General features: G+C 36.6%; 1 protein-coding gene across 1 annotated transcript in view; it reads left to right on the forward strand.

The window, feature by feature from the left end:
* Positions 1-489: 489 nt before the first annotated feature.
* Positions 490-26,503, forward strand: part of ADGRG6 (adhesion G protein-coupled receptor G6) — a gene marked incomplete at its 5' end in the record, with an annotated part of 128,682 nt that continues 102,668 nt past the window's right edge. The window contains one exon of the mRNA XM_082669068.1: positions 490-589. Coding sequence (XP_082525194.1) covers positions 490-589 — 100 coding nt within the window. The remainder of the gene's footprint in view (positions 590-26,503) is intronic.

Here is a 26,503-nt window from a genome sequence, read left to right on the forward strand (position 1 = left end):
GGCATTTTAATTTAAATATTTCCATTTGTGAAGCAGCAGATGTTATAAAATGAAAACGTTTCCCTAGAGCCTAAATTTCTGGGAGATTATAGAAGAGGTTGATAAAAACATCCTCTTGCTACTCAGATGGGCATGTGACTGGTGATGCTGAAGGTTGATGCCGAAATAGTTTTTTTTTTTTATAAGTGATTTTTATCTTGTATTATCTGAATACTTCCCCATCTTCATGAAGAAATCGTCTATTATATATTCATTGATAAGGAAGGTGCCACCAAGTGACAAATAAAATGCATGGATTTTTCTCTTTTGCCTAATTAGCTTAAAGGGGATGCTTAGTTTATCATCTTCAAAGTTTCTTTTTTTTATTTGGAAGCAAGGCTGAATCTGAAGGTTCCTATTTTCCAGTACCTGCTGGAAACCTACAGATTTTATTAACCGAATGCCTTACTGAATCTAAGTGTCCTGACTGTTGCTTTTTTCCATGACAGGATGTTTCACTCAGGCCGAATGTGGAGCTGTCATTCGAAATGGAAGCCAAGTTCTCTTTTGTTCTTATTTGCTTTATATATTGTGTATGTTCCTCCCTCAGGTAAGTAAGACTCTTTTTCTTTCAAACTCAGAAATTAATAATGATTACATTGCCTTCAGTGTAAGTGTGCCTCTTATTTGTTGATGTTTTCTGTCTTTACAGGCTTTTTCTGTCCATGGCCTCTCATTCCTCTTTAATTATGTGTGAATTCTATTACTTTGATCATTGTTTTATTTTCTAATGAGTGTATTTCTTTAATCTTAGCTACATTTCTTTTAGTTTTATTTATCTCGCCCATATTGAATGATGAGATAGCTACATATCTGACATTAAAAATGTGCTAGCTGTTTCTTCTACGGTTGAATAAATATACAGTACTTAATTCTCTCTCTTTTCAAGTTTTCATTCAGTTCTTTATGAAAAGTAAAGTATAGGCTTTGCTATTTTTATTTATTGCCAAGTATCAGACAGGAATTTGAAATTAAGTTTTTAGATCATGAAGGTTATTTAGTTGACTTAAAATGCTGTGACAAAGTTAATTTTAATTACAGTACATTTGGAATGAAAATATTTAATTTTTAAAAAGAGTACAATTTTTTTCTCAACTTTGAAATAAGACCTTTTTAGCTGTTATTGAAAGCCAGATTTTTCTATAAACAGCTAATTATATGAATGAGCCAATAAGAACTTGAGGAATGTGAGTGATCTTTAAAAGTTATCTGGTTTTGTCACTTGAGCAAACTGCATTTTTCTTAAGCCCATTTTGTTTTACACTTTTTATTTTTTTTACTGTTGCCTTTATTCAGTTTATTATATTTTCCTTTAGAATGAAGTCATTACTCCTGAAGCCTTATGTATTGATTACTTGGATTTACTCAAGATTTTATACATTCCACGTTTATAACATACCTGTATGTTATTATAAATAATACATTTAACAAATCTGGAAATAGATTATCTGCTAAAATTGCTAATTCATGGATCAAGATATTTAACTAGTGTTTAATATACAAATACTTTTTTTCCAAGCCATCAGGTAGTTTCAGCTACTTACTTGGGAAATCCCTGGTACTTGTTTACTGGCTTCAAAACAAAATTGATCTTTGAGTGGTTTTTTTGGTGTATTTGTTTCAATTTCCTTATAAAGTCTATCTTTCTGTTACTTTCATTGCCAGAAAGAGGAAGCACACTTGTAAAGAGATCTGAAAATTATATATACATTAGATTTTTATCATGTACAGTGTTGAATTATTTCTTAACTTTCAAAAGTGACCCTCCAGGAGCCAATTACATGATGTAAGATAAATTATGAGATTAAAATTCATTTTTGTTAGGTCATAGCATTTGTAAATTTTCAAGGCTTCTTCAAACCTTAAATTGGGACTTTTTATTTTAGATGTCAACATTTTATTTGGTATATGCACCTTCATTATTTTAATCATTTGAATAAATGAAACACATGTTTTTAGACTAAGTAAATGGGGTCAACTGGGCTGAGACTAGGATGGGGCAAGGGAAGAACCTGGGATGTAAAATTTAAGGAGGTGCTCATTCGCAAGGGCATGGGAATCAAAGTACTTAAATGTGTTTTTAAGTTACTGTCTGACACAAGAAATCTTTTAAAAAATTTCTTTTATTACCCCACATGTTGTGTGCATCACCTAAGGCTTTGTGACAGATAGTTACCTGTGTTTTCTCATGAAGCCAGAATGTTTTGTGTCTATATATCTTAAATATGACTCACTTAAAATGCCACCACCTCCCACATGAATATTTGAACTCACAGAAATACATTAGGGACTATTATTGGCATTTTAATATCAAAATTGTGCCTTATAAGTAACTCGGTGTAGGGTTTGTTAAAATAATGCATATTGAAACTTTAGCTATATCTAATTTTCAGAGTCCTATCTTTCAATCATGGTGAAATACCACTATATTTTTGAAGAACATCTGGTACTTAACTGTGATTTATGTCTCTGTATAGGCAATCTTTGACTTTTTCACTTCTCTGGATGACCCCTAGGTGATCTCATCGAATCCAGTGGCTTTCAGTGGCATCTTGACGCCAGTGTCTCCTCAGTCTTTATCTTTGTACCCGGCCCCTTCTTGGACCCAGAGTCATTTCTTGGGTTGCTTATTCTCATACACTTGGATATATAATAGTCCTCAGACTTCACATGTGTGAACAGGGTTCTTTTTTCTTTATATTAACTTTTTAAAAACATTTATTTATTATTGGCTGCGTTGGGTCTTCGTGGCTGCATGCAAGATTTCTCTAGTTGCGGTGCGCGGGCTACTCATTGCAGTGGCTTCCCTTTGTTGCGGAGCACCTGCTCTAGGCTCACAGGCTTCAGTAGCTGTGACTCGCAGGCTCCAGAGCGCAGCCTCAATAGTTGTGGCGCACAGGATTAGTTGCTCTGTGGCATGCGGGATCTTCCCGGACCAGGGCTTGAACCCATGTCCCCTGTGTTGGCAGGTGGATTCTTAATCACTGTGCCACCAGGGAAGCCCTGAACAAGATTCTTGATCCCTACCTCCGATCCTCAAATCTGCTTCACTCTCATGCATTACAGTGCATCCTACTATCCTGCTAGTCTCTCCTACAGTCACTGTGTTTCAGATACATGTCCTTTCTATTCCTTAACCATGCTTTCTTAGTACCCTCTTCTCCCTAATCCACATGCGCCTGGTTCTTTTTTGATACTCAGGTCTTAATTATTACCATCTCAGATAAGTCTGCCTATCCCCCAATTCAAAGGAGTCCCCTTATCACTCTCATTTCACCCTTTAGGGATAATCTATTGATTTTGGTTACTCTCTTGGTTGTTAATATTTTGTTAATTTGACTGTGTAGCTGGGTTAGAGGGTTGGCAAAACCTCTTGATTGTTAAGCTTGACACTTAGTTCAGATGAGTAAAAATTAGGATCCTGTAGTTTAATTCTGATAATATCCACAATTTAACTCATAAAATAGAACTGCAATGTTAAATCTTCTAGGTAAGTTAACATTTGTAGTTTCATGGACATTTACAAAGCAAATAGTATACAACGTTTATGCCCTTTAGAATTTTAAAAAGTAGTATAGAAACAGAATACCTTGTCTCTTGATAGGTGATGAATATAACTTTTTTTTTTTGCGTTACGCGGGCCTCACTGTTGTGGCCTCTCCCGTTGCGGAGCACAGGCTCCGGACGCACAGGCTCAGCGGCCATGGCTCACGGGCCCAGCCGCTCCACGGCATGTGGGATCCTCCCGGACCGGGGCACGAACCCGTGTCCCCTGCATTGGCAGGCGGACTCTCAACCACTGCGCCACCAGGGAAGCCCTGGATATAACTTTTAATAAGAACTACAGCAAAATAACATTTGAATATTTAAACCGGTCCCACAGAAGTACAAATTACAAAATACGATTGTTTTTTACCCACTAGCTTGACAGTATTTAGAAAGGTTGATAGCATCCAGTATTATTAAAGTTTAGGTAAAGGAGACACACTAACACTGTTGGCTCTGTCTTTTGGGAGAGTAATTGGGCAATATTTTTTTAGAGTAAGAATGTGTATTTTCTTTAACATATCACTCCCACATGTACGCATCTATCCTATAGAAATAAAACCCATAAATATATAGAGAAATATGTACCCATATGTTAACTGTAGCATTGTTATAGCAAACAATTGGTAAAGACTCTGATTGTTCATCAACAAGGGAATGGTTGTGTAAATTATTTTATATTCATACCATGCAATACTGTGTAGCCATTCAAAACTATGTATATTGGCTTGGAAAGATAATAAAGTTAAGTTAAAAAGCAAATTACAGAACAATATAAGATTATCCTAGATTTGTAATAAGTTGTACTACAAAACTGGGATTATTATGTGTGTATACTTTTGTGTAAGACTGTATAAACATTAATAAAACATGGAATGATACACATCAGGTTTTAAAATGGGTTATCACAGGGGCGTAAAGTGGATTATCTCAGGGTGGGAGTGAGAAGGGGGAAGGTGATGGAACTTAATACAACTCTGAATGATTTGCCTTGTTACAATGAACATGTATTACTGTAGGAATTTGGGAAAACAAAAAAATCCTAATAAGATTCCTTGGTATTAAAAAAAGAAGCCCCATTAAAAAAACTGCCAGAGGGCTTCCCTGGTGGCGCAGTGGTTGAGAGTCCGCCTGCTGATGCAGGGGACATAGGTTCGTGCCCCGGTCCAGGAAGATCCCACATGCCGCGGAGCGGCTGGGCCCGTGAGCCATGGCCGCTGAGCCTGCGCGGCCGGAGCCTGTGCTCCGCAACGGGAGGGGCCCCAACAGTGAGAGGCCCGCGTACCGCAAAAATAAATAAATAAATAAATAAAAATAAAAAAACTGCCAGAGAGACTGTTGACATGTATGAATATTATACTTTTATAAGTATGGTTATAATGCTAGTCATGTAACCGTTACTCCGACTCTTCCTTCACTTGATATGAATCTCTAAAAGTTGTTTCAAGTAAGAACCTCTTTTTATGTAACGTGACACACTATGATCTGAAGATGAATGATGATATCTCAAGCAGACAGAAGGTTGTGGCTTCAAACAAAGTGGGAAACAGACAGCCAAGAGCCAACGGATTCCTTAGCAACCAGGAGCCTGTTTCCACACAGATAGCCTTAGTCACGAGCACTGAGGGAGGAGCCTCCCTTCTCTTCCGAAAATTGATGACATCAGCAGATTATTTCAAAGCTCAATGTTATTCTGATAGTTATGATACATCAACAGCTAAAAGGGGAAATGTTTCTGAAAGTACAATCTGGCCTGAATTGTGTGCTTTCTAACCCATAGGATAGCACGGTTCTGGAAGGCAGATGATTGGACTAATCTTGTGCTTTTTTTGGTTTGTGTGTTAATTTTACTCATGATCATCAATTACATTACAGTTTGTATTGGAGTGTTAGACATCTTTTATACATATTTTTATATGCAATCAAATGACTTTCGAATGCATAGAAAAATAATCCCTTTATAAATCTGCCAGGTTTTTCTTCTAGCCGTTTTAACATTAATATGTCATTAATTACTAAATAAGTATATTTGAAAGGTCAAAAATAAGGCTCTAGTTGTGCAAACTATTCTTATTAAGTGAAGAAAGAGCCAGAGTAATGCTTAAGTGACTAACAGAAAACTATAATATATGACAATAAATATTTGTGGGGGTTTTTTCCAGTTAGGGTCAAAGTGCTCCAAATTACTGTCTGAAGCTTTCAGCTAAAAGGCTGTTTTCCCATTCTACACTTCAGATTAGAGGAGCCAATGTGATTGAATAAGCAAACCTTAGAAAGTTGTATACAGAAGTTTCTTTGATGCGTCTTCCCTGTAGATAATTGCCTGCCTTCATATACCTTTAAGATGATCTGATTTTGATGTAGGTAAATATGAAATCCTACATTGGGGTCATAAAGTCAATTACGTAAATGTGGAATGAGGGTGACTCATCTTGTCACCACACTATCTCAAGTGACTAAGCAGTGTGATGAGGCCTCCAGTGAAACTGACACCATGTAGGAATTAAGCATGAGGAAGAGTGAGGTGTTAGCAAAGAGTCTTCCCCTTTGCTGGTCAGATCACGCTCGCCTCCAGGCATGGTTGTTATCCTTTAGAGAGAGTTCATAAACGGAGTACCTAGACCAGGCAGATGAGCCTGGTGATGAGTCTCGAGCAGTCTGAGGAATGTTTCAGAGCATCTCTGTCTCCACTGTTACGTGAAGCCTTTGTGGGGCTGGGTTGCAGCGGTGGACCCATGCCCTTTGAGTCAGCCACCACATTGTTGCTTTGGTGTAACAATTTGGTTTCTTTTGAAAGATAAAAATCTTGCTGAATTAAAAAAATCGATTTAAATGGCACATTTACTTTGGAATAGTGATGTCAGTAAGAATGCGATAGTGGTCTTTAGATGTTTGAAAAGTGGTCATTTGGAAGTGAAAACAGACGTAGTCTAAGTATTTTTGGGTTGATGCTCCAAATGACTCAGTAACTGGTTGCCAAAAGATAGAGCCAGCTGACCTTCGAAATCGCCATCACTGGTGATGAAGAAGGTATGAAGAAGGAGTCTTCATTTTGAAGAGGAATTTGTACTAAAAACCATGAAGGCCTCCTCAGCCTACAGTTTAATCATAGAGTGAGTGTGTGTGTGTTATAGAACTTTTGTGTTTTTTTTTTTTTGATCCCTCACACCCTCCTTTGGTAACTGTAAGGTTGTTTTCCACGTCTGCAAGGCTGTCTCTGTTTTGTAAGTAAGTTCATTAGTACTGTTTTTTCAGATCCCACATATAAGTGATATCATATGATATTTGCCTTTGTCTGATTTACCTCACTTAGTACGATAAAGAGCCTGTTTTCTTGATGTACGCATTCTCTTAATAGTTACCTCAAAAGTTTCTTCTGTGTGTATTTCCTTTCAATTTTAGCAGGTAAGCTCTGTACTCAATTAGAGATTGGGAAGGTAACTTTCTTAGAAAAGATAAACCTGGGGAACTCTAGACTTTGGCAGGTACAAAATTTTCTGCCACTTTCAAATTAATAATTCTTTATGGAGTTTTCCTTTTATTTTCAGCAAGTAGAATATGTGCTTTTTGGCACCATTCTTCCTAAGATTTCAGTGTCATAGTGTTTAGTAAACTAAAAATGTGGAAAAGAACAAAATGGAAAAGAACCAAGGAGAGAGGAAAAAAAACTTATTCCAGATTTAATGAGTAAATATGATTTATAAGGTGGGGCAGCAGGGTAGGAAAGTAAGGAGGGTAGATGACAAAATATATTAATCTGACAATGAGCACGAAGTCACAATATTGTAAACATCTTTTCCCCTTCACTGAACAAAGATGATTAAACACCTGAAAAAAAAAAAAAATGAGGTCATTTGCCAGCACATGGGTGGTGGCTATCACCAGTTCAGATGAACCTATTTAACCATTACCAAAAAAAAAACCTCTCAGTGAAGAATAAAGTAATCCAGTGGGAACTGTGTTACTACTGTATTTCTATGGTTAAGACTAATTATCTTGATTTTTTTTCAAAAATTGTTAAAACTATTTATAGCCAATTAATCTTTTTAGATGAGAGCTCCTTTGTCAGGAAAATAGTTTGGATTATTTGATGTCAAAATATCTTGGTTTACAGTTATTCCTAAACCAGGCTCATCTTAAACTTGTGGTTTAAAAATCATACACTTTTATAAAAAATTACAGAATTTTCTCTAATAAATCAACTATTATGAGTCAAAAAAGATGCCTCTGCTAATACATTCTGCTCCCAGCTTGGTGCTGCTAGTTTAGATAACAGGAAGAGAGAAACTGTTGGCAGTAGAGCCAGATGATGGATTGTGTCAACCCCCTTGAAAATCAAAAATTTTTTCATCTCTTTAATTATAAAATTACACTAATCACTATTATTGGACTATGCAAAGCTATAATAATGAGTTAATGCTTATGATTTTTACAAATACGTAAACAAAATGGTATTTTTAGAAGATTCTTTACCTGGTTGAAACTTAAAGAGTACTGTTAAAGTAAAATACAGATCTGAAAAAAAGAAAATACTCTTAATGGGAATACAGTATTAATCACTGCTTTTAAACACATCCACAGTTTCTTCCTTCCTTTTTTTTTTTTTGCCTTAAATATATGCACAGAAATATGGCATTATATACAGCTAATACTGGCCTCAATTGAGTATAAGTAACAGTTTTATTGGGTTACTGACTTTAATGAAGAGAATCTTAAGACAGAAAATGAGGGTTTTCAAGTCATAGTGATTTGATTGTCTTCAGTACTGATGCTACAGGGTGTGAGGAAAGCTAGAAAGCTAGACTTATAGAGATATTTTGCCTCCATATTGGGTTTTTTAGAGAGAATGAACTCCTAAGTATATACACTAAGGCATCATGGAATATGGTCCCCACTTCTTCCTGAATTCTCCTAATCGATGTCTCCTGGCTGGGTCATCAGAGGTGAAAATTAGGTTTTTACTTGGACTGCTAATCTCATCTCTCTTTAGAATGGTAATCTGAAAATCTGTTACTTGTAGTAAGTTCATGACCAAAAAATTTCTGTAACAATACTGATGAAGTACAAATATATCAATAAACAATAAGCTCTGTGATTCTCTCAGAGCCTTTGCTAACTTGACATAGGACTTTCCTTCCAGTTCAGTAAGCCCTGATACTTTCATTCGTGTTTGTTTAGGACTCTCATTACTTCTCATCATCTGACTTGCTTACCTGTCTCTCACACACACATATTAGAGAGGTCTGACTTTTTCAGTAACTGTTTCAGAGGAAAGTTCTCTCTGAATTTGCAACAATTACTTTTTAAAAAGAATTGACATGTAACTTTATACTATGCGACTGTTTCTTATATTTAAGGTCCTGTCGGTTTACAGACATGATGCTGTGATTGTAATGCCACAGAAGAGGTTTTCAGTAACTGTGTAGTGAATGAATCAAATTGCTTTCCAAGCTGCCCTTTTGTGACTTTGGATTTTCCTTACCAAAGTGAGTCTAGCAGATCTAACTGTTAGGTATTCTTAATCAGAACCTTTTCCCTCCCCCAATATTATTAAAGTAAATCAAACATTTGTGACAGCATTATAATACTTAATGGAGTTGCAGAGAACATAGTTAGCATGCTACTTTTAAGTGCATTTAAAAGCTGAGGGCTATGTCACAATAATACCATAATATTTGAGCGTTTCACATGTGTGTGTGTATCAGACTCTTTTCAAAGTCCTGGCTATGCAGAGCTAAATCATGATCCTTAAACTCAAGAAGTTTTAGTGTTGATAAGGAGACTGACATGAGACAAATAGGAAGCACTGTGATATGTGGTCTAATAGAATTGTGACTGTGATATCAAGGGATAACAGAAGAGATCTCAGAAAAGTTTGCACAGAAGAGATAATGTTAAAACTGCATCTTCTACCAGGGGTGATGAAAAAATACTTACAAAATCACATGGCTTTGTCATTGACCATTTGAAGAGCTTTCCCTGTAATCAGATTGGATGGCTGGCTGTAAAAACTGATTGCAAGCCAAAGCAATCTTGAGAAAGAAAAACGGAGCTGGAGGAATCCCTGACTTCAGACTATACTACAAAGTTACAGTAATCAAGACAGTATGGTACTGGCACAAAAACAGAAATATCGATCAATGGAACAGGATAGAAAGCCCAGAGATAAACCCACACATGTATGGTCACCTTATTTTTGATAAAGGAAGCAAGAATATACAATGGAGAAAACACAGCTTCTTCAATAAGTTGTGCTGGGAAAACTGGAAAGCTACATATAAAATAATGAAATTAGAACACACCCTAACACCATACACAAAAATAAACTCAAAATGGATTAAAGACCTAAATGTAAGGCCAGACACTGTAAAACTCTTAGAGAAAAACATAAGCGGAACACTCTATGACATAAATCACAGCAAGATCCTTTTTGACCCACCTCCTAGAGAAATGGAAATAAAAACAAAAATAAACAGATGGGACCTAATGAAACTTGAAAGCTTTTGCACAGCAAAGGAAACCCTAAACAAGATGAAAAGACAACCCACAGAATGGGAGAAAATATTTGCAAACATAGCAACTGACAAAGGATATTTTAATGTCCAAAATATATAAGCGGCTCAATATCAAAGAAACAAACAACCCAATCCAAAAATGAGCAGAAGATCTAAATAGACATTTCTCCAAAGAAGATATACAGACTGCCAACAAACACATGAAAGGATGCTCAACATCACTAATCATTAGAGAAATGCAAGTCAAAACTACAATGAGGCATCACTTCACACCAGTCGGAATGGCCATCACCAAAAAGTCTACAAACAATAAATGCTGGAGAGGGTGTGGAGAAAAGGGAACCCTCTTGCACTGTTGGGAGGAATGTAAATTGGTACAGCCACTATAGAGAACAGTATGGAGGTTCCTTAAAAAATTAAAAATAGAACTACCATATGACCCAGCAATTCCACTAGTGGGCATATACCCTAAGAAAACCATAATTCAAAAAGAGTCATGTACCACAATGTTCTTTGCAGCTCTATTTACAATAACCAGGACATGGAAGCAACCTAAGTGCCCATCGACAGATGAATGGATAAAGAATATTTGGCACATATATACAATGGAATATTACTCAGCCATAAAAAGAAATGAAATTGAGTTATTTGTAGTGAGATGGATGGTCCCAGAGTCTTCATACAGAGTGAAGTAAGTCAGAAAGAGAAAAACAAATACCATATGCTAACACATATATATGGAATCTAAAAAAAATGGTTCTGAAGAACCTAGCGGCAGGACAGGAATAAAGACTTAGACATAGAGAATGGACTTGAGGACACCGAGGGGGGGGAAGGGTAAGCTGGGACAAAGTGAGAGAATGGCATGGACATATATACACTACCATATGTAAAACAGATAGCCAGTGGGAAGCAGCCGCATAGCACAGGGAGATCAGCTTGGTGCTTTGCAACCACCTAGAGGTGTGGGATAGAGAGGGTGGGAGGGAGGCGCAAGAGGGAGGGGATATGGGGATATATGTATATGTATAGCGGATTCACTTTGTTATACAGCAGCAGCTAACACACCATTCTAAAGCTATTATACTCCAGTAAAGATATTAAAAAAAAAAACAAACAAACTGATTGCAGTTGTGGGATTGGTTCGTCCCCACTGAATTTCATCTGATCTTGACCAAAAACAAAAAGATGGAAAGTGAGCATGGAAATGGAGAAGGGTGAGGTACGCAGAGAAAGGGAAAGGACAAACCTAGGAATTCACTGAAACTGATTTTGTGGAAGGATCCATACTTCCTGTGCCTAGAATAAAGGGTCTCTGCAGAAGAGAATAAGGAATGAACGTAGACACTTAAGCAGGAGGCCTGACTGTGGAGGATGTCAATGGAGGGACTGTGCTGTCAGAGCTGAATGAGGAATTCTAGCTCAGTAGGGGAGATAGACATGTCATTACCCACTATAGCTCAGTGAGACACGTGCAACCAAAAATGTACACTGAAGGGAACAGAGGGTAAGAACTCCCTAGGATTATAGTTAGGTAACTCAGTGTCAGACCTGTCTTTTCTTTACTGAGTCTGTGGTTTATGCTTTTTCTCTATCAGGTACCATTTTACTTCAGGAAAGCAAGTCTTACTTTCCTCCTTGGTGAACAGCGTTCATGTATATATCGAAAACCTGGAGATATTAATAGAATCTTAGGCACACTTGCTGCCTTCTCTTTCTTGCTCAAACTCACATTTAGCTGTGACCAAGAGTTGCTGAGTCTAGGTTAGAAATGCCTTTTTTATCTTTATAACGACTGTCTCTGAGGCTCTCATCTCCACCAGGTGTGTCCAGTGTTTCTGTTAAACCACTGTTGGAATCATGCCACTGCCCTGTTTAAGTTCCCCTGAAGATTCTCATTGCCTACAGGATACAGTCCACAGTCCTTAATTTATGTAATTTTTTTATGTCACAGCTCCCTAGCTCTGTAATGCCCTATCAAGTGCCTGCCAGACAGTAGCGTCTCAATTAAATATTGAATGAGTACAGAAATTGAAGAATTTATATATTTTTGCTAAGCAAAATGAGGATTTAGTCATAGGTATTCAGTTATTTAAAAGAAAAAATTTGTGCTTGGCCTAGGTACTACGTTGAGGTTTAGAAATTAATGGTTCGACCCTTCCATCTTTGTGGAAGACTAGCTATTTGAGAGAGGAAGTTTCATAAAATAGTTATTTGTGCCTCTAAATGAGTAAAAATAACTAGAGTATTTATTCTCACTTGCTCCAAGGGCTAAGCTTCTCATGGAGATACATTTTTTTAGTGCCAAACTGATCTCATCACTATTAAAATGTACACTCTTTAAAAAAAATCAATTTTTGTTGAAAATAGTAAAAGTTATTATTTTCTTTAAATTCTTTAAGCTGTTCCCCCCTTGCCCTGTGGCCGTCTTTTCCATAGTTATCCCCATCATCACCTGTAACTTTAGCTTCTTATCTTGGGTTAAACCTTCCCTGCTTAGCCCACAAACATGTCCAAGTCTTTTCTTTATAAAGCAAACAAATTTTTCCCACATCCCCTCCACACTTGTGTTCTATTCAGTTTTCATTTTCATTTGTCATTCCTTTCATTTCCTAAAGTCTTCAAAGACTAGTCTACACTTGGATTTATTACTTCCTCACCCCTAAAAATAGATTATTCTGTTTTGAAGATGCCTTGACAGGTTATCAATTTGTGTGTGTATGTAAACAATTATGTTATGGTTCTCTAAAGATCTCCTAAGTTAGTCTGAACTTCCCCAAAGGTTTATTTATTTAAAAAAATTCTTTTTAAGTAGGTGGACCATATTCACTGCAGTAACGTTTTGTTATTAAGAGGACAAGAAAACACTTTCTTCATAGAAGTCTGTTTTAGGTTGAAATTGTGTCACAAAATGAGATGACTTATATTCAACTTTTAGAATAGACCTCTTTGCATGTTTTTCATATTCTTTAAATTGTTCCTTTAGGTGCCTCTGACTTCCTAGAAGCTTATGTTACCTCTTTTTTTGTTGCTCATTTAAATCAGATTTACATCCTGATTTGCCAGTTAGTTCTGTTTCCCATTCCTATTTCTTTCTTTTTGAGTACTTTTCATATCTTAAAATTTTCTATATGCCAGTTATTAGGATACTTATTTCAAAATGGTTGGTTCAAGTGAAGCTGAAAGACTGTCGTTTTTCTTCGTCTGCTGTGTGTGCCTGGCTTTGCTTTACAACAACATTTATCTTTGTTATAGTTATATTTAAAAACACCTTGAGTTGGGAACTAATTTACATTTAAAACTCCCATTTGTTTGAAGCAGAAGTACATAGGTATAAAAATGTAGTGCTGTAAGTCAGAACTTACCATTGTTTTGGTTAGAAAAGCAGTTCATTAGGCTTTGTGTGTTAGAAGTCTTTTAGCTCTTAGGGAAGAATATAAAAACTAAACCAGTTTTGTTATTCATCTGGAAGCTAAAAAAATCAGATTTGAAGTCTAATCATCAAATTGAACTTGTATAATTTTGTTTTTCCCTGTTATTAAAGGAGAACTTTTAATTTTTTTCAAAAGTAAGATCATAGTACCTTCTGAGTATTTTAAATTTTAATAATCCTAGTCATAAATAAAATCTATTGTGGGCTATTTCAGGTTAAAAATACAAGTGAATCCTGTATTGCTTAAGAGAAAATGTGCCTTTGAAAAGCATATTTTAAAAAATATAAACCTATGTTGGATTTTATTTAAACTTGAACTGTACATACTATGGTGTCAATGTATTTTTTGATGCGTTTAAACTAATTACGAGAATGAAAAGGTTGGTTCGATGTCAATAACACTGCTAAGTTGACTGAGTAACTTGATCCATCAGTAACATGAGCTAAATGCTGACTCTGAAATAAAATTTTGCCAAGATGTTCTTTTATAGTCAGAAATACCTTCTCAGTGTGTGTGTACTGGAGCTTTATTCCTCATGGACTGTAGGTAGGAGGAGACAAGTTATTACATGTAGTGAAATTTGTGTGCCTGATTTTTTAGATTCTGTTTCTGGCAAAATCAGGCAGAGGGTGGTTGGAAGTGGTTACATTGGATGACTGAGTTCCAAGGAGCAACTGACTGGAAGGGGACACTGCAAGATATGCTGGATTGATGGAAATCTTCCAAATTTTGGTTGGATTGTAGTTACAGAGGGGTATACGACCATCAAAACGGATTGAACAGCACACTTAAAATCTATGCATTTTAATGGGTCACTTATACCTCCAAAAAATAAAATCTCAGCTAATTGGAAAAAATACTCATAAGAGTTCTAAGAGGACACAATAAATAGAATTCTAATGCCTCCAGAACTATCAGGATTTTACTAGCTATATCAAGAATTAAATAATAGCTTTCTACAATACAACTTCTTTGTTGATATGCTGGCTTTTGTTTGGCTAACAGGAAAGGCATATTTAGTTTTACTATTTATGAATTAGTTAGGCTTATTTACATATTTTCAGTAGTTAAGAATACTCGTGTGTGTGTGTGTGTGTGTGTGTGTGTGTGTGTGTGTGAAGACATTTCTGTGAACGATATAAACTTCACCTAGCTCAAGTGTAAGCTTCGATGTCATGCCTCTTTAGCCTCTACATACATTCAAAAGTTCAACTTATATACTGTACCTTTACCTGGAAGCTCTTTTCCTTGAGAGCTTCTTTCCTCCATTTAATAAAAGTGCATGCAGTGCTTCCCTGGTGGCGCAGTGGTTGAGAGTCCACCTGCCGATGCAGGGGACACGGGTTCGTGCCCCGGTCCGGGAAGATCCCACATGCCGTGGAGCGGCTGGGCCCGTGAGCCATGGCCGCTGAGCCTGCGCTCTGTGCTCCGCAACGGGAGAGGCCACAACAGTGAGAGGCCCGCGTACCACAAAAAAAAAAAAGTGCATGCAATGATCAGGATATAATTTTTTTCTATTAGTTATATTTTTCATGTATAAGATTTTGCTTCCTCACTGAGACCTTAAGGAAGACTTATTGATATTGTTGGCTTGCTTCATAACATGAAAGATAAAAAAGGGTGCTTCAGGAACACTTACTCCATTCATTGTTGTGTTATAAGCATGTTTTTCTTTCTGTTCATTTTATCTTATCTTTACAGAGCTGTTTATCATTTACTGTAAAGTGATTTGTACTCATTTCGCAAACATGTGGTATTTGTGAAAAACTCTACAAATCTTTTTGTAAATTTGATTGCTCAGCAAATATAAAGCATGAATCAGAAAGTGAATTTCGGTCAAACACTTGAAAATTCCAACCTAGACTACACTCAGCACCTGGTGAATGGTTTCTGAGAGGTTATTTGTTCTGCCCTCGTTCCTAACTTGAGAGGTTTTCATGGGTAAATAGTGGGTTGAAAGCATCAGTCAAGACAGTCTCATTTCAAAAGGTGCACCTGCTGTGACTGTGTCCCTGGGTAAAGGTCACTATTTGCCTAGGAATGGTGTAATGAGAATGTGGCCATCAATGGAAACAAAATAATGAGACTAATAATCATCAACTGTTAATATTAAGATCCCAGATGATACACAGATTATACAAAAACATCTTCCGAAAACGAGAATGTATCCTTATTGGATGGATACTTTGAGGAAGTACTATGTATAATTCAGTAAATCCAAAGGGGAAAAGTGGCATCATTTTAAACTTCAGTAAGTATTACAAAAAGGTGACGCTCAACTTTTACATCTTAAAGTCTGATCTCAGACAAGTTTAAAATTAAGCTGATTTAGCTGATGCTTTACTCAGTGGGACCTGTGCTGGTAGTTACAATTCCATTGGCTCTAGCCATTGGATAGGACAGCACTTTATTTTATTTTTAAAAATCTTCATATATTATTAAGATACTGGGGTACCTTGAAACCAAGCCTATGTGGTAATAGAGGAGGGGAAATTTTATGGCTCTTCTATCTTGTGAAGCTACCGCTCTCTATTAGGGTTCCAGTTACCTGTGCAGTGGCTTGGAAAGTGCCGTCAGACAGAAATATGGGGCTCACACTTCTTGTGTTTCTTTCTGCTAAGGATCAAAGGTTTGTTCTATCAGTTATCCAGTGTCTGAAAACAGTTTTTCTTGTGTGTGTGTATTTTGTCCACTTATATGTTTGCTTTTGCTGAGGGAAGGAGTCCAACATTTGTTACTTCATTATGGCTGGAGCCGGGAGTCTCTACTATTTTATTTGAACTGAATGTAAGCTTACATTTTTAGCCAATCTTTGGATATAAAACAAAGTCCTTTTCTTTGAGGATAGATTTGTTAATTGGAGAGTGTTTTCTCTTTTGAATAAATTATGCCCATAAAGTGTCATCATTGATTTTTTTCTTCCAGGTTTATTGAGATATAATTTACATACAGCTCAGTGATTTTTAATTTTCTTTCCTTTAGAGTGAAGAGAGATTGCTTTTGAAGTGATCTGAACACAGAATCCTCATTTTTAAAAGTTTTACCATTTAGTCATTAAAGATCATCTCACCCATATCTAATTAAACAGCTATTTTTATTTACCTCTATTCACAACTTTCCTAATGATTCAACTAAGTTTTCATAGACCCATATATCCTTTTACTTTTGTATTTTTATTGGGTTATGTAAAATATAGTAAATTTCATAGCTAGAATATGAAGTATAACTGGCAAAAAATAGTTGGGAACGAACATGATCTAATAAGTACAGCTCAACTTCTGGGAGCAGCTGTTCAGAGGACTATTAGCTTTGAATATTCAGCTCACTGTGAGTGTCATTCAGTGTCTTTTACGAAGAAAGTCGTGAGAGTAGGTTAACCTGAGGCATCAGTTAAGTGCAGGTTGATTAGGAGAGTTTCTCTCGGACCTCTGGGCTGCAGCCTAAGATATTCTTCAGAGTTGCTTTTTCCTGGTTTCAGTGTGTCACTACTATAATTTTTCTTCCCTCCAGAATCAAGATGTCAAAGGTATCTGTGACACTCCCTTAGCAACCCTTCTCTGAGACCTAATCTATTGCTAAATCTGGGAGCATCTGTTGTATCTCTTTGGTTTTTTGAATGATCTTCATTCTAATGCAGACCCTTATGGTTTCTTGCCTCAACTTTTGTAATGATAGAAAAACTGATGCCGTTATCTCCTGGTTTCATCTGCAAGCTAGTAATAAACCACTTTCATATAACCATTTCTTAGAGTGTAATTTGCTCAGGAACCTTGAAGAGCTTTTGGTTGCTAAATTAAGTACTGCCTTTACGGATTGACATTCGAGATCCTTCACCATATATTCTTAACTAGTATTTTTTAAGCCGTTTCTAAGATTCCTTATTCATAATCTAAGAAACAAACAAATTGAAAAACATATTTTTCTCTGACATTTCATATATTTCCCTGCCTCTAAGTTTTCTTTACACTATTTCCTCAACCTAAAAAGGCTTTCTCCTTCTTTGCTACATAATAAGGTGCCTCCCCACCTCAAGACATGTGTTAAATGCTTCCTCACGCCAGGAGCATTTAAAATGAGGCTGGTAAGACGAGTAGGTTTTTTCCCTTAATTTTCATGTATGTATATATCAACGTAATCACCTGTTAGATAACATTTTAAAGGTAGAAATGGAGCGGGAAATGTTTTCTATATCCCCACTTTTTTTTTCATTTCTCCTTTGGAATTCTATAATAATTTGTACTTATTCTATGTTTTTTTGTCGAATTGCGTTTTATGATTATTACTGTTTGTGTTTTCTTTTTTATTGATTATGAGTGCCTAAAATGTAAGGGCTATGTCTTCTTCTTCTTCTTTTTTTTTTTCTTGTGTTCTGCACAAAACCAAGAGAGTGTGTGTACTGCAATATGAATGAATTAAAGCATATTATTTAAAGGGAGACATTTGAGATTAAGGTAGCCCATCCACTCTACAGGTTTGACGTGAAAGGCATAGAAGCTCTGTCTTGAAAAAGTAGACCAAGACACGAGACGCGCATCTTAGTTATCATATTGGAGCAGGTCTACTGGAACTGTTCAGAGTGCTGCAGACCCTGGTGGCTCATTCTGCATTTCATTCACTTTGGCTCTGTTGGTGTATACCCCAAGTTACATAGTACTTAAGAAAAACTTCCTAAGAAGTTGATAACGTAAGAACTCTTGCCTTAACAAAACATGTCTAAAAGTCCAGTATCATGAAGTTTGTCTCTTCCTGTCTTTTCTTGACTGAGCTATCCCCATGGTAGGTTTCTGCTTCCAGCACATTCCCTATTGTAACCCGCTTTCCTCCCCTTTCCATAGGAGGGGGGAGAGGCACTGGAGCTTCCATGATCTTCATATTCTGTACATTTCCCAGGAGGCTCATTAGCTTAGCAGAATCTTGGGCTGAGGCTCCAGGGTATTAAGTGGATTTGGGATTCTGGGCTGCTATTAATTTTGTCTTAGCTATGTTATGAGTTGGCCTGGGATTTTAACTGAATTTTATTATGTTATTTCCATGGGAAAAACAGTTCTAAAATCCAGACAACCAGCTAGGAGCTTATTTTTTGTAATATAGGAATTAGTACATTTTGGACTTGGTATTCTTGACGTTTTACGACCAAATATTTCAAAATTCATTGTGTCTGTGTCCAATTCTTTTAAATCAAATTAAAATATTCTCAGTATGCATTATTTAGAAACATGACATAATCAGTGCTTTAAACGTTTTTCAATTTATATGATATGCTTCTCATTTAGATGAGTATTTACAGATTTTTAAAAAAGGATTTAGTATACTGAAATTAAATTTCGATGTTTGATTTTTAAAACTAGTCTATGCTGGATTCATCCAGCAAGATGATGTTGTATCTTTGATTAATTACTGGGAGATTTAGCAAAGAGAATAATTTAATAGAAACAAAGGTTTCACACGTGAAGCTGCTCGTTTAATACTATCTACAGTAGAAAAAAAAACAAACCACCTAAAATTCCATTAACACTAAATAATTTTATGAAGTTGGCAAAATGACTACAATTACAACATAGAAATAGACGCAGGGCTTAGAATAATAAGCAATAGCAATACTCAATGTTAGATATGCCATGTGTGCGAAGTATGTGTGAGTCTAGGGCGGTAGTGCGCAAGGGTTAAAATAGGAGGAAGAAAGTTCAGACTAATGGCTTCAGGTTTTCAAAGTGAGTCTTCAAAAGAATTCTACTTGATTTTAAACATGTTGCTTCTGGAATAATGAGGCAGGCTGATTGAAACCAGTGTGCCTCAAGACAGACTCAGAACTGTAATTTTTGTTTCTCTATATTCCCTCCTAACAAGTTATTATTAATAAGCACTTCCCAGTTGTTGTGGCTCCTTTTCCCTGCATTGCTTCAAGATTTGTGAATTTTCAGAACTCCCATACAAAAGGAAACAGGAGTTAAAAATGAGCAAGGCTTTTGGAAAGGTAATTGTCAGATCTCATTGGGCCTACATAGTTATAATATGCAATATTATCATCATTTTTCAGGCTCTCAGCTTCTTCTTCTTTTTTTTTTTTTTGGTCTTGAACGTGGTTCAAGATGAGTGTCACGCTGAATGCTGACTCCTTGTCCGGAACAGAGTTGTTTTGTTCCTATGTACCCCTTGACTGTTTGCTGTTCTTTTAAATTAATGGTGCAGAGACAGACTCATTCTATGAGACTGAGATCATCTGTTATCAAAACTCCGTTATTAGGTGGAGACAGAGACTTCATGGCTGAAGTGATCACAGAAGCATCTGTGGAAAGGGCTATACCATCAGGTTGTGTGAGGGTTAAGGAAGAGTGTGTGTGTGTGTTGAGGGGTTGGTGAGCCCTTTTTGTATACTTGTGGGATTGTTTTTGCATAGGTTTGTTTTTAATTTAAAAATCTTTTCACTTTAAGAATCTTTTTAGATTAATTGACATATGTCATTGTTTCAGAAACTGATAGCATCCAGAAAAGTCTTAACACATTATTTAGTGATTCAGTACCAAATCACGGGTATTGTGAAAGTTGCAATTTCTCATCTTGGTCTGATTATGAAAAACTAGTATCCCATCTTGCCCTAAAACTTTGTTTGGGTATTTATACTTATTAATTAAGTTGTTTTCAGATGTAATGCAATCGCCAGTGGGAGATTATTTTTCTAAAATTGTTTTAATTTTTAAAGCCTCATAAAATAAAGGATGAAGCAAATGGACCACTGCTTCAACTAAAATAATGACAGGAAGAGAAAAAGAGGAATTTAGTTTTCTTTTTTAATGAGTCTTTGAGGACCAGGAGGAACTGGAAGTATCATAACAACAACTTTCTGTATAAACTGGAAAAATCCCCTAATTCAAATTTAACAAGTGAGGTCCACCTTTTATATTAGGAAATGTTCTTTCTGAACACAGTACGAAAATCAGTGCTAGTAAGAAACATTTTATTAGTGCAGACATAGAATACATTTCTGAGGCTGACCACTGTTAACTCAAGTCAGTTGAAAAATAAGCTGTTAGATATGTCTAGGAAATACATATTACCTTTTCTCAATAAGTGTGTAACCCCAGAACTCTTGTACCTGTGCTTGTGGTAACTTGTTACCCATCACCTCTTCTTCTGTTTCTGTTCTTTCCCCTCAAGAGGATTGCTAACCAATCTCTCTTCATTTTATTGTTTAGAAGTCAGTTACTTTTATAAGGGGTAAAACTCTATTCCAATTTTCCCACCTTCATTGTCTCTCTTTAGGACATTTTTGAATTAAAATATGCCCTAATCATGACTCTTTATTATGATCAACAATCATAAACTGGTATAAAAGGTAATCTTCTCTAAAGAAAACAAAAGTCCTACATTTTGAGATTAAATCAAATTTGATTAGAGTCTCAGTAATGCTGCTTTATTCTGTGTATTATTCTTTGGTGCATTAAAAAAAACAAAAACAAGGGAATTATTATTCCGGTGTTCCAGGGGAGGAGACTGAATTGAAGAATATTTAAACCCAGCTGTGTAGCGTAAGAAGCAGAACAGAGCTTTTCTGGCTCCTCGTCCTGGTTCTTTCTATTAATGTTAGAGGTGGATCCCCAAAGGGCCCACAGACACCGACCACGCAAAGGCTACAAAGAGTCACACACCCTCGTGTGCCTGTCCTTCTCTGACAAAACTGACTTCATCTCCATAACCAGGAGGCAGGGTATGTATTTTGTGCCTGATTTTTTATTCAGTAATAGTACTCAAAAAATTCTTCCCTTATGTTTCAATTATAAATATCACCAGAGGGATGTTTTATACCAGCGGTTCTTAAAGTGTGATCTGGTCCTGGGACCAACACTATCAGTATCATCTGGGAACTTGGTAGAAATGCACATTCTTGGGCCCCATCCTTGCCTGCTGACTCAAAAACTCTGGGTATGGGGTCCAGCAGTCCGTTTAAACAAACCCTCCAAGGTGATTCCCGTGCAAGCTAAAGTTTGAGGACCACTGTTTTAACTCATCCATTGCAGTTGAAATTCTGGTTAAGTTTGATGTTTTTCTTGAGATATCTAAGGAGCCTATCCAGCATTTATAATACTGTTCTTATTGACGTCTGCATCCACCACGTTAGCTACCTGAGATTGGAGAGTGGAATGGCTCAGTACGTGGGCTCTGAAGACAAACTATGAGTTGGAATACGGGTACCACTGTTTACGTACCAGTTATGTGGCCTCGGGAAAAGCTACTTCTCTGTGAAATGAAGTCATGATATTTCCTACTTCCTAGGGTTGTTGTGGTAATTTAATAAAAGAATCCATGTAACGTATTTAGCAGAGCCTGACCCCTTGGAAAACACCGATGAAGTTTTAGCTGTAATTGTTAAACACAGTGAAGAGTTATTCACCAAGTAAATATTATTTTGGAAAATAATATTTTGTTTCAACTAAGGATCTTAAAAATGAACTTTGGGGGAAACCACGAATTTAGAAGACTTTTCCGGGGTTAGCACAGTAATGTGCATGTCTCATTAGCAGTTGTTTTTCCTTTCTAAATGTTGTTTGCTTGTTTATCTTAATAAACTGTTAATAACTAAAAGCGGCATAAAGAGAATGTTTGTGCTAAAAAATCATTTCAAGGTAATATTCCTTTTTCTCCTCTAATGTTTTCACTTCTGAAAGGGAAGTAAAAGATTACATAAGCAACCAGCTTTTGGGCCTCTGCCATCTACTGCAACCTTTAACATCTATTTTTATTAATCCATGAGATTTCTCATGATTCTTACTAAAAGATAATTCTAACAGTGAATTTAATCTACAATTTCTAGTGTTTCCTCTTTACTTCAGAGAATAATTGTTATTTGTAGAAAGCTCTCATCCCTGAGTCATTGCTGTTGTGATCCACACAGAGGGTACGCGATAGGACCCGGAAGTGATGGAAAGGTGTTCTTACACTGAAGGTTTCTTTTTCATTTAAACGTTGGTGTTTTAATACTTAGGTCGCTAAGGCATTCCCAGTTTACTCCTTAGGCTTTCTTGCTCCTCCCGTAAGTTTGCGTTAGTCACGCATCTGCCACCAATCTGCCACTGCTAACGAGAAGAGGGTGGAAAAGGAGATTGTAGGGGAAAGGCAGCTGTGCAAAGGTTAGGTGTGTGAGTGCTGCTCTTCAACTTCACTTTTCACTGCAGCCCATCGCCAGCAACTGTTGCCTCTTTTATTTTAGTCTTTAACAGACCCTGGCAAGAAAAAAAAGAAAAACCATGTCCTCCTGAAAGAAATTTTTTTGTTTGCCACTGCAATTTTTTTTTATATATATAAACAACAAAACAGGGTAAGGGAGAGGTTAGGAATTAGGTGGTGAAAACATTTTTTTCTTGGTGGTGTTCTCAAGCCAGATGGGTCTTATGCAAGCCGGAAGGATGTGGGAGGATATATGGTAATATAATTAATTAATTGTGAAAACCGTATTAAGCAAAGGGCTTCCCCAAACCCTCAGTGTCATATACCAGGCCACCAGGTCCATTTTTGGGCTCAGAGTTTTCTATACTCTGTTCAGAATCAAGAAACAGATGATGTTTGATACCTTGCTTTTCCCCTCAGGAAAATAAACAAAATGTGCTTGAGAAGACAGATTTGATTTACTATAACCTTGTAGTACTGAATGCATTCAGTGGGCTGAAAGTTGAAAGTAGTTTATATGCCTTTTTCCCTAATGGTCTTTGATTTGGGGTTTTGAGGAGGAGGACTTTACAACTTACTCTTTCCGTGTTTATTACTAGAGTATAAAAACGTGCTCTTTGTATCTTGGAAAGTCAATTTCCAATTTATTACACATCAGAGGAGCTGCAGAACAGTATTTTTAAAGCATGGAGTTCTTGCCCACATAAAAACATTTGGGAATTTTTTTTCAAAAAGGGTGTTTTGAGCTTCATTTATATAGTGGGGCTTGATCAACAATTTTGTCCATGGCATCACAGAAGCGAAACTTGCCTTTGCCTGGAAGTCACTGATGGGGCCCAGGAGGATGAGCCTTCTTTGGGGTTGAGGTCAGAAATGCCTGTGAGTGACATGGATATTCTATAGAATATAGCAGGAAAAGAATTTTTTTTAAAAAAGCTGTCAAACTACTGTTTTTCAATTGTCCTGGATTTTTAGTGTTTCCCACTAGGTTCTCACCTTTGCCATCTTGATGCCTCTAGTTCTGAGAAGATAGACTGCCTCTTCTTCTTCTTCCCTCTGTCACTGCCTCCCTTCCTGCCCCCCACCCGCCCACTCCCACCCACCTCAAGTCTTATGGCTCCTTTAAAGTGTGTAGTTCAAAGAAAGCCACAGTGAAAAGAACTGTGTTCTTTTAGGCCCAGTGAAACATGTCCTGCAGCCCATGGGCTTTGTGTGAGGCTTTCTGTGATCTCATCTTGCAGGGTCAGAAATGAAAAGAGATTCTTCCGTTCTGTGTTTGCTGGTATAATCATCACTGTGAATGACAAAAATGTAGTGGGAATCCAACATACCCTCTGAAAAGGATGCTAAAAGAAAACTTTTTAGAAATGTCGCTAACTTAACCTCATTTTATTTTTGTTCATGAAAATTGTTCTGAAGTGCACTGTATTCACAGACTATAGATCTAGATTGGAATATTTTAAAAAAAAATTTAAAGAGACAATATTGATCACTATTAGCAGGGTTAATGAAACAGAATAGTTTGTGAAAACTATCGCCCTCTGCTCTATTTTTTAATTGCTTTTTTTTTTTTTTTAGTGTACTTATGACTAAGTAGGAAAATACATGTCACTGCTTTCCCCACCCCCTCTCTGTTAACTAATCAACTTAATTCACAGCTTGTGGAGTTTGGCATGTTTTCATGTTAATTTTTTTGTCTTGTGTATTAGGCTGGCCATCTTTTAGTGAGATGTGAGGAAAGATTATGTCAAAAAAGTTAACTGCATTTTTACAACTCAGGACTCTATTGATACTTCGTGTTAATGAGAACTTTACAATGGGAAAATTAAATAAAGATCTTTAAAACTTTAGAATAAAATACTGTCAAATCTAAAATATATATATTGGAGTTCCAGAAAAAAGAGAAAGCATATATAAATTCTGGTCCGGCACACAATTCTTCTTAAAGTAGATATAACAGAATTTAATATCAACACATGGGTAGCTTACCCCTTGTTGATTACTTTAGCATGACTATATCTCTGTAATATATAATAGGTTCCCATCCTTCCTTAAAAAAGATTTGGTTACTGAACTTGCTAGCGTAGTGATGAGTAAGTAGCGTGGTCTGGAATATAAGTGATAATCTCTTCTAATTCTATTCACAAAGAAATGTAAACATATGTAAGTATTAGATGACATTCCATAGAGATGGAAAGTTTTTTATTTTTAATAAAAGTAAATTATGTGAATATTGGCTTGACGACCTTTCTCTGTTCTCCACTAAACTAGAATGTTTTTAACCAGGATGTTTTTTGACTCATGTGTGAAGGAAGTCTGGGTTAAGCAGAGTTGACATTCTGCTGGCTTAGATAATGAGCCACCTCATTCCAAGGCAGTTTCTCGAGGAAATGATTTCCTTTCCTTATAAATCTTGCTGTGAAGCTTGGCTGTTGTGTGGCCATAAAACATTATTATTTACCAAGTCAAGAAATTAGAGCTTTTGTAAGAGAGATAATGATAATGTTTATTTTATATACATTTGTTTTTTTAATCTTTGGGGTTTTTTCCAGACCTTCCTCCTCTGTAAATTATTTTATGTGAATTAGTAAGAATGTCCTTGAGGTCCTTTCCCTCCCACTCCAGAGAAACAAGGGAAAAACTATAATATGGGCTGAAGGATTATGGCAAGAGGAAGAGGCCAATAGGAGTTCTTAAACCTTCCAGAGAAGGACTTCTGTCCAGGTGCCTGGAAGGTTAAGCATATGGCAGTGACTGTGTGTTGTCTAGTTACCATCCTAGCTACCTACACTAGGAAGTCTGCTGAGCATAAAAACAGCCTAGTACTCACCTCACTGACTCAGAGGTGTCTGAACAGTCTTACATTATCCAAATGGTGATAACCCTGGAAAAGTATGATCCTGTCATTTGCCTCACATTTCACAGCAAAGAGAATATATGATACAAGGCTTGATTAATGAGGCAACATTATATTATTTTCTTGCTTGAATTTGTCAAATAATCGATGTCTCAGTGATTAAACCCACCCAGGAAACATCTTCAGATAGAATGAGAGGCCCGAATGGCCAGAAAAAGAGCACTGTGTGATGACTCATTTGTTTTAATTCGTCACCAAGCATATTCAATGTTGGTTTTTTAGGGTTATATCCCTTCTAAGTGATTTTACTATTCCCTAAGTGTTTGCAGATGTCATTAGAATGATAAAATATATAGACCTTGATCATCAGCAAATTCTTCTTCCTCATTTTAGTGTGTGGTGTACTCAAGAATGGGTGTTGGAATCAGGCCCACTGGATTGTTAACTCACCTTCATCACCTTTAAACTTCAGGCCTTGGGAACTTGGAAACAGTACTTCATGTTCAGATCTTTTGAGGATGGAATTAAAAATACCCATGTCACACAACAGAGCAGCTGAAATGATGATAGATGTCTCTGGTGCATTGTAGTTTATCATTATTTAGGGATGAGGAAATTGAGTTCCAGAGAAGTTAATTGATTTGCCCATCATCACCTTAGGGACTTAGAGGCAGGGAGGGCTTGGTTCAGGCCTTCTGTCTCCAGTCCTGTGTCCTGTCCACACTGTCATTCCCCTTATTTCAAATGGATTTTTGCTCATCTTTTCTAGGGAACGGTGTATAGGTAAACTAATGGTGTTTACTGAAGGAAAGCTGATATAAATTATTGCCGATTAATGATATCAGATTGTTCACCGGGGGAGGAAAGTGGGTTTTCCAATAACTCCCGATGAATGGGTACGGCAGTCTGTTTTGTGGTAGTTTTAGAGTGTTTCCAAGGTGAGCCCCAAA

The sequence above is a fragment of the Grampus griseus genome (genome assembly GCF_964374135.1).
Source record: "Grampus griseus genome assembly, chromosome: 13".
Lineage (NCBI taxonomy): Eukaryota > Metazoa > Chordata > Mammalia > Artiodactyla > Delphinidae > Grampus > Grampus griseus.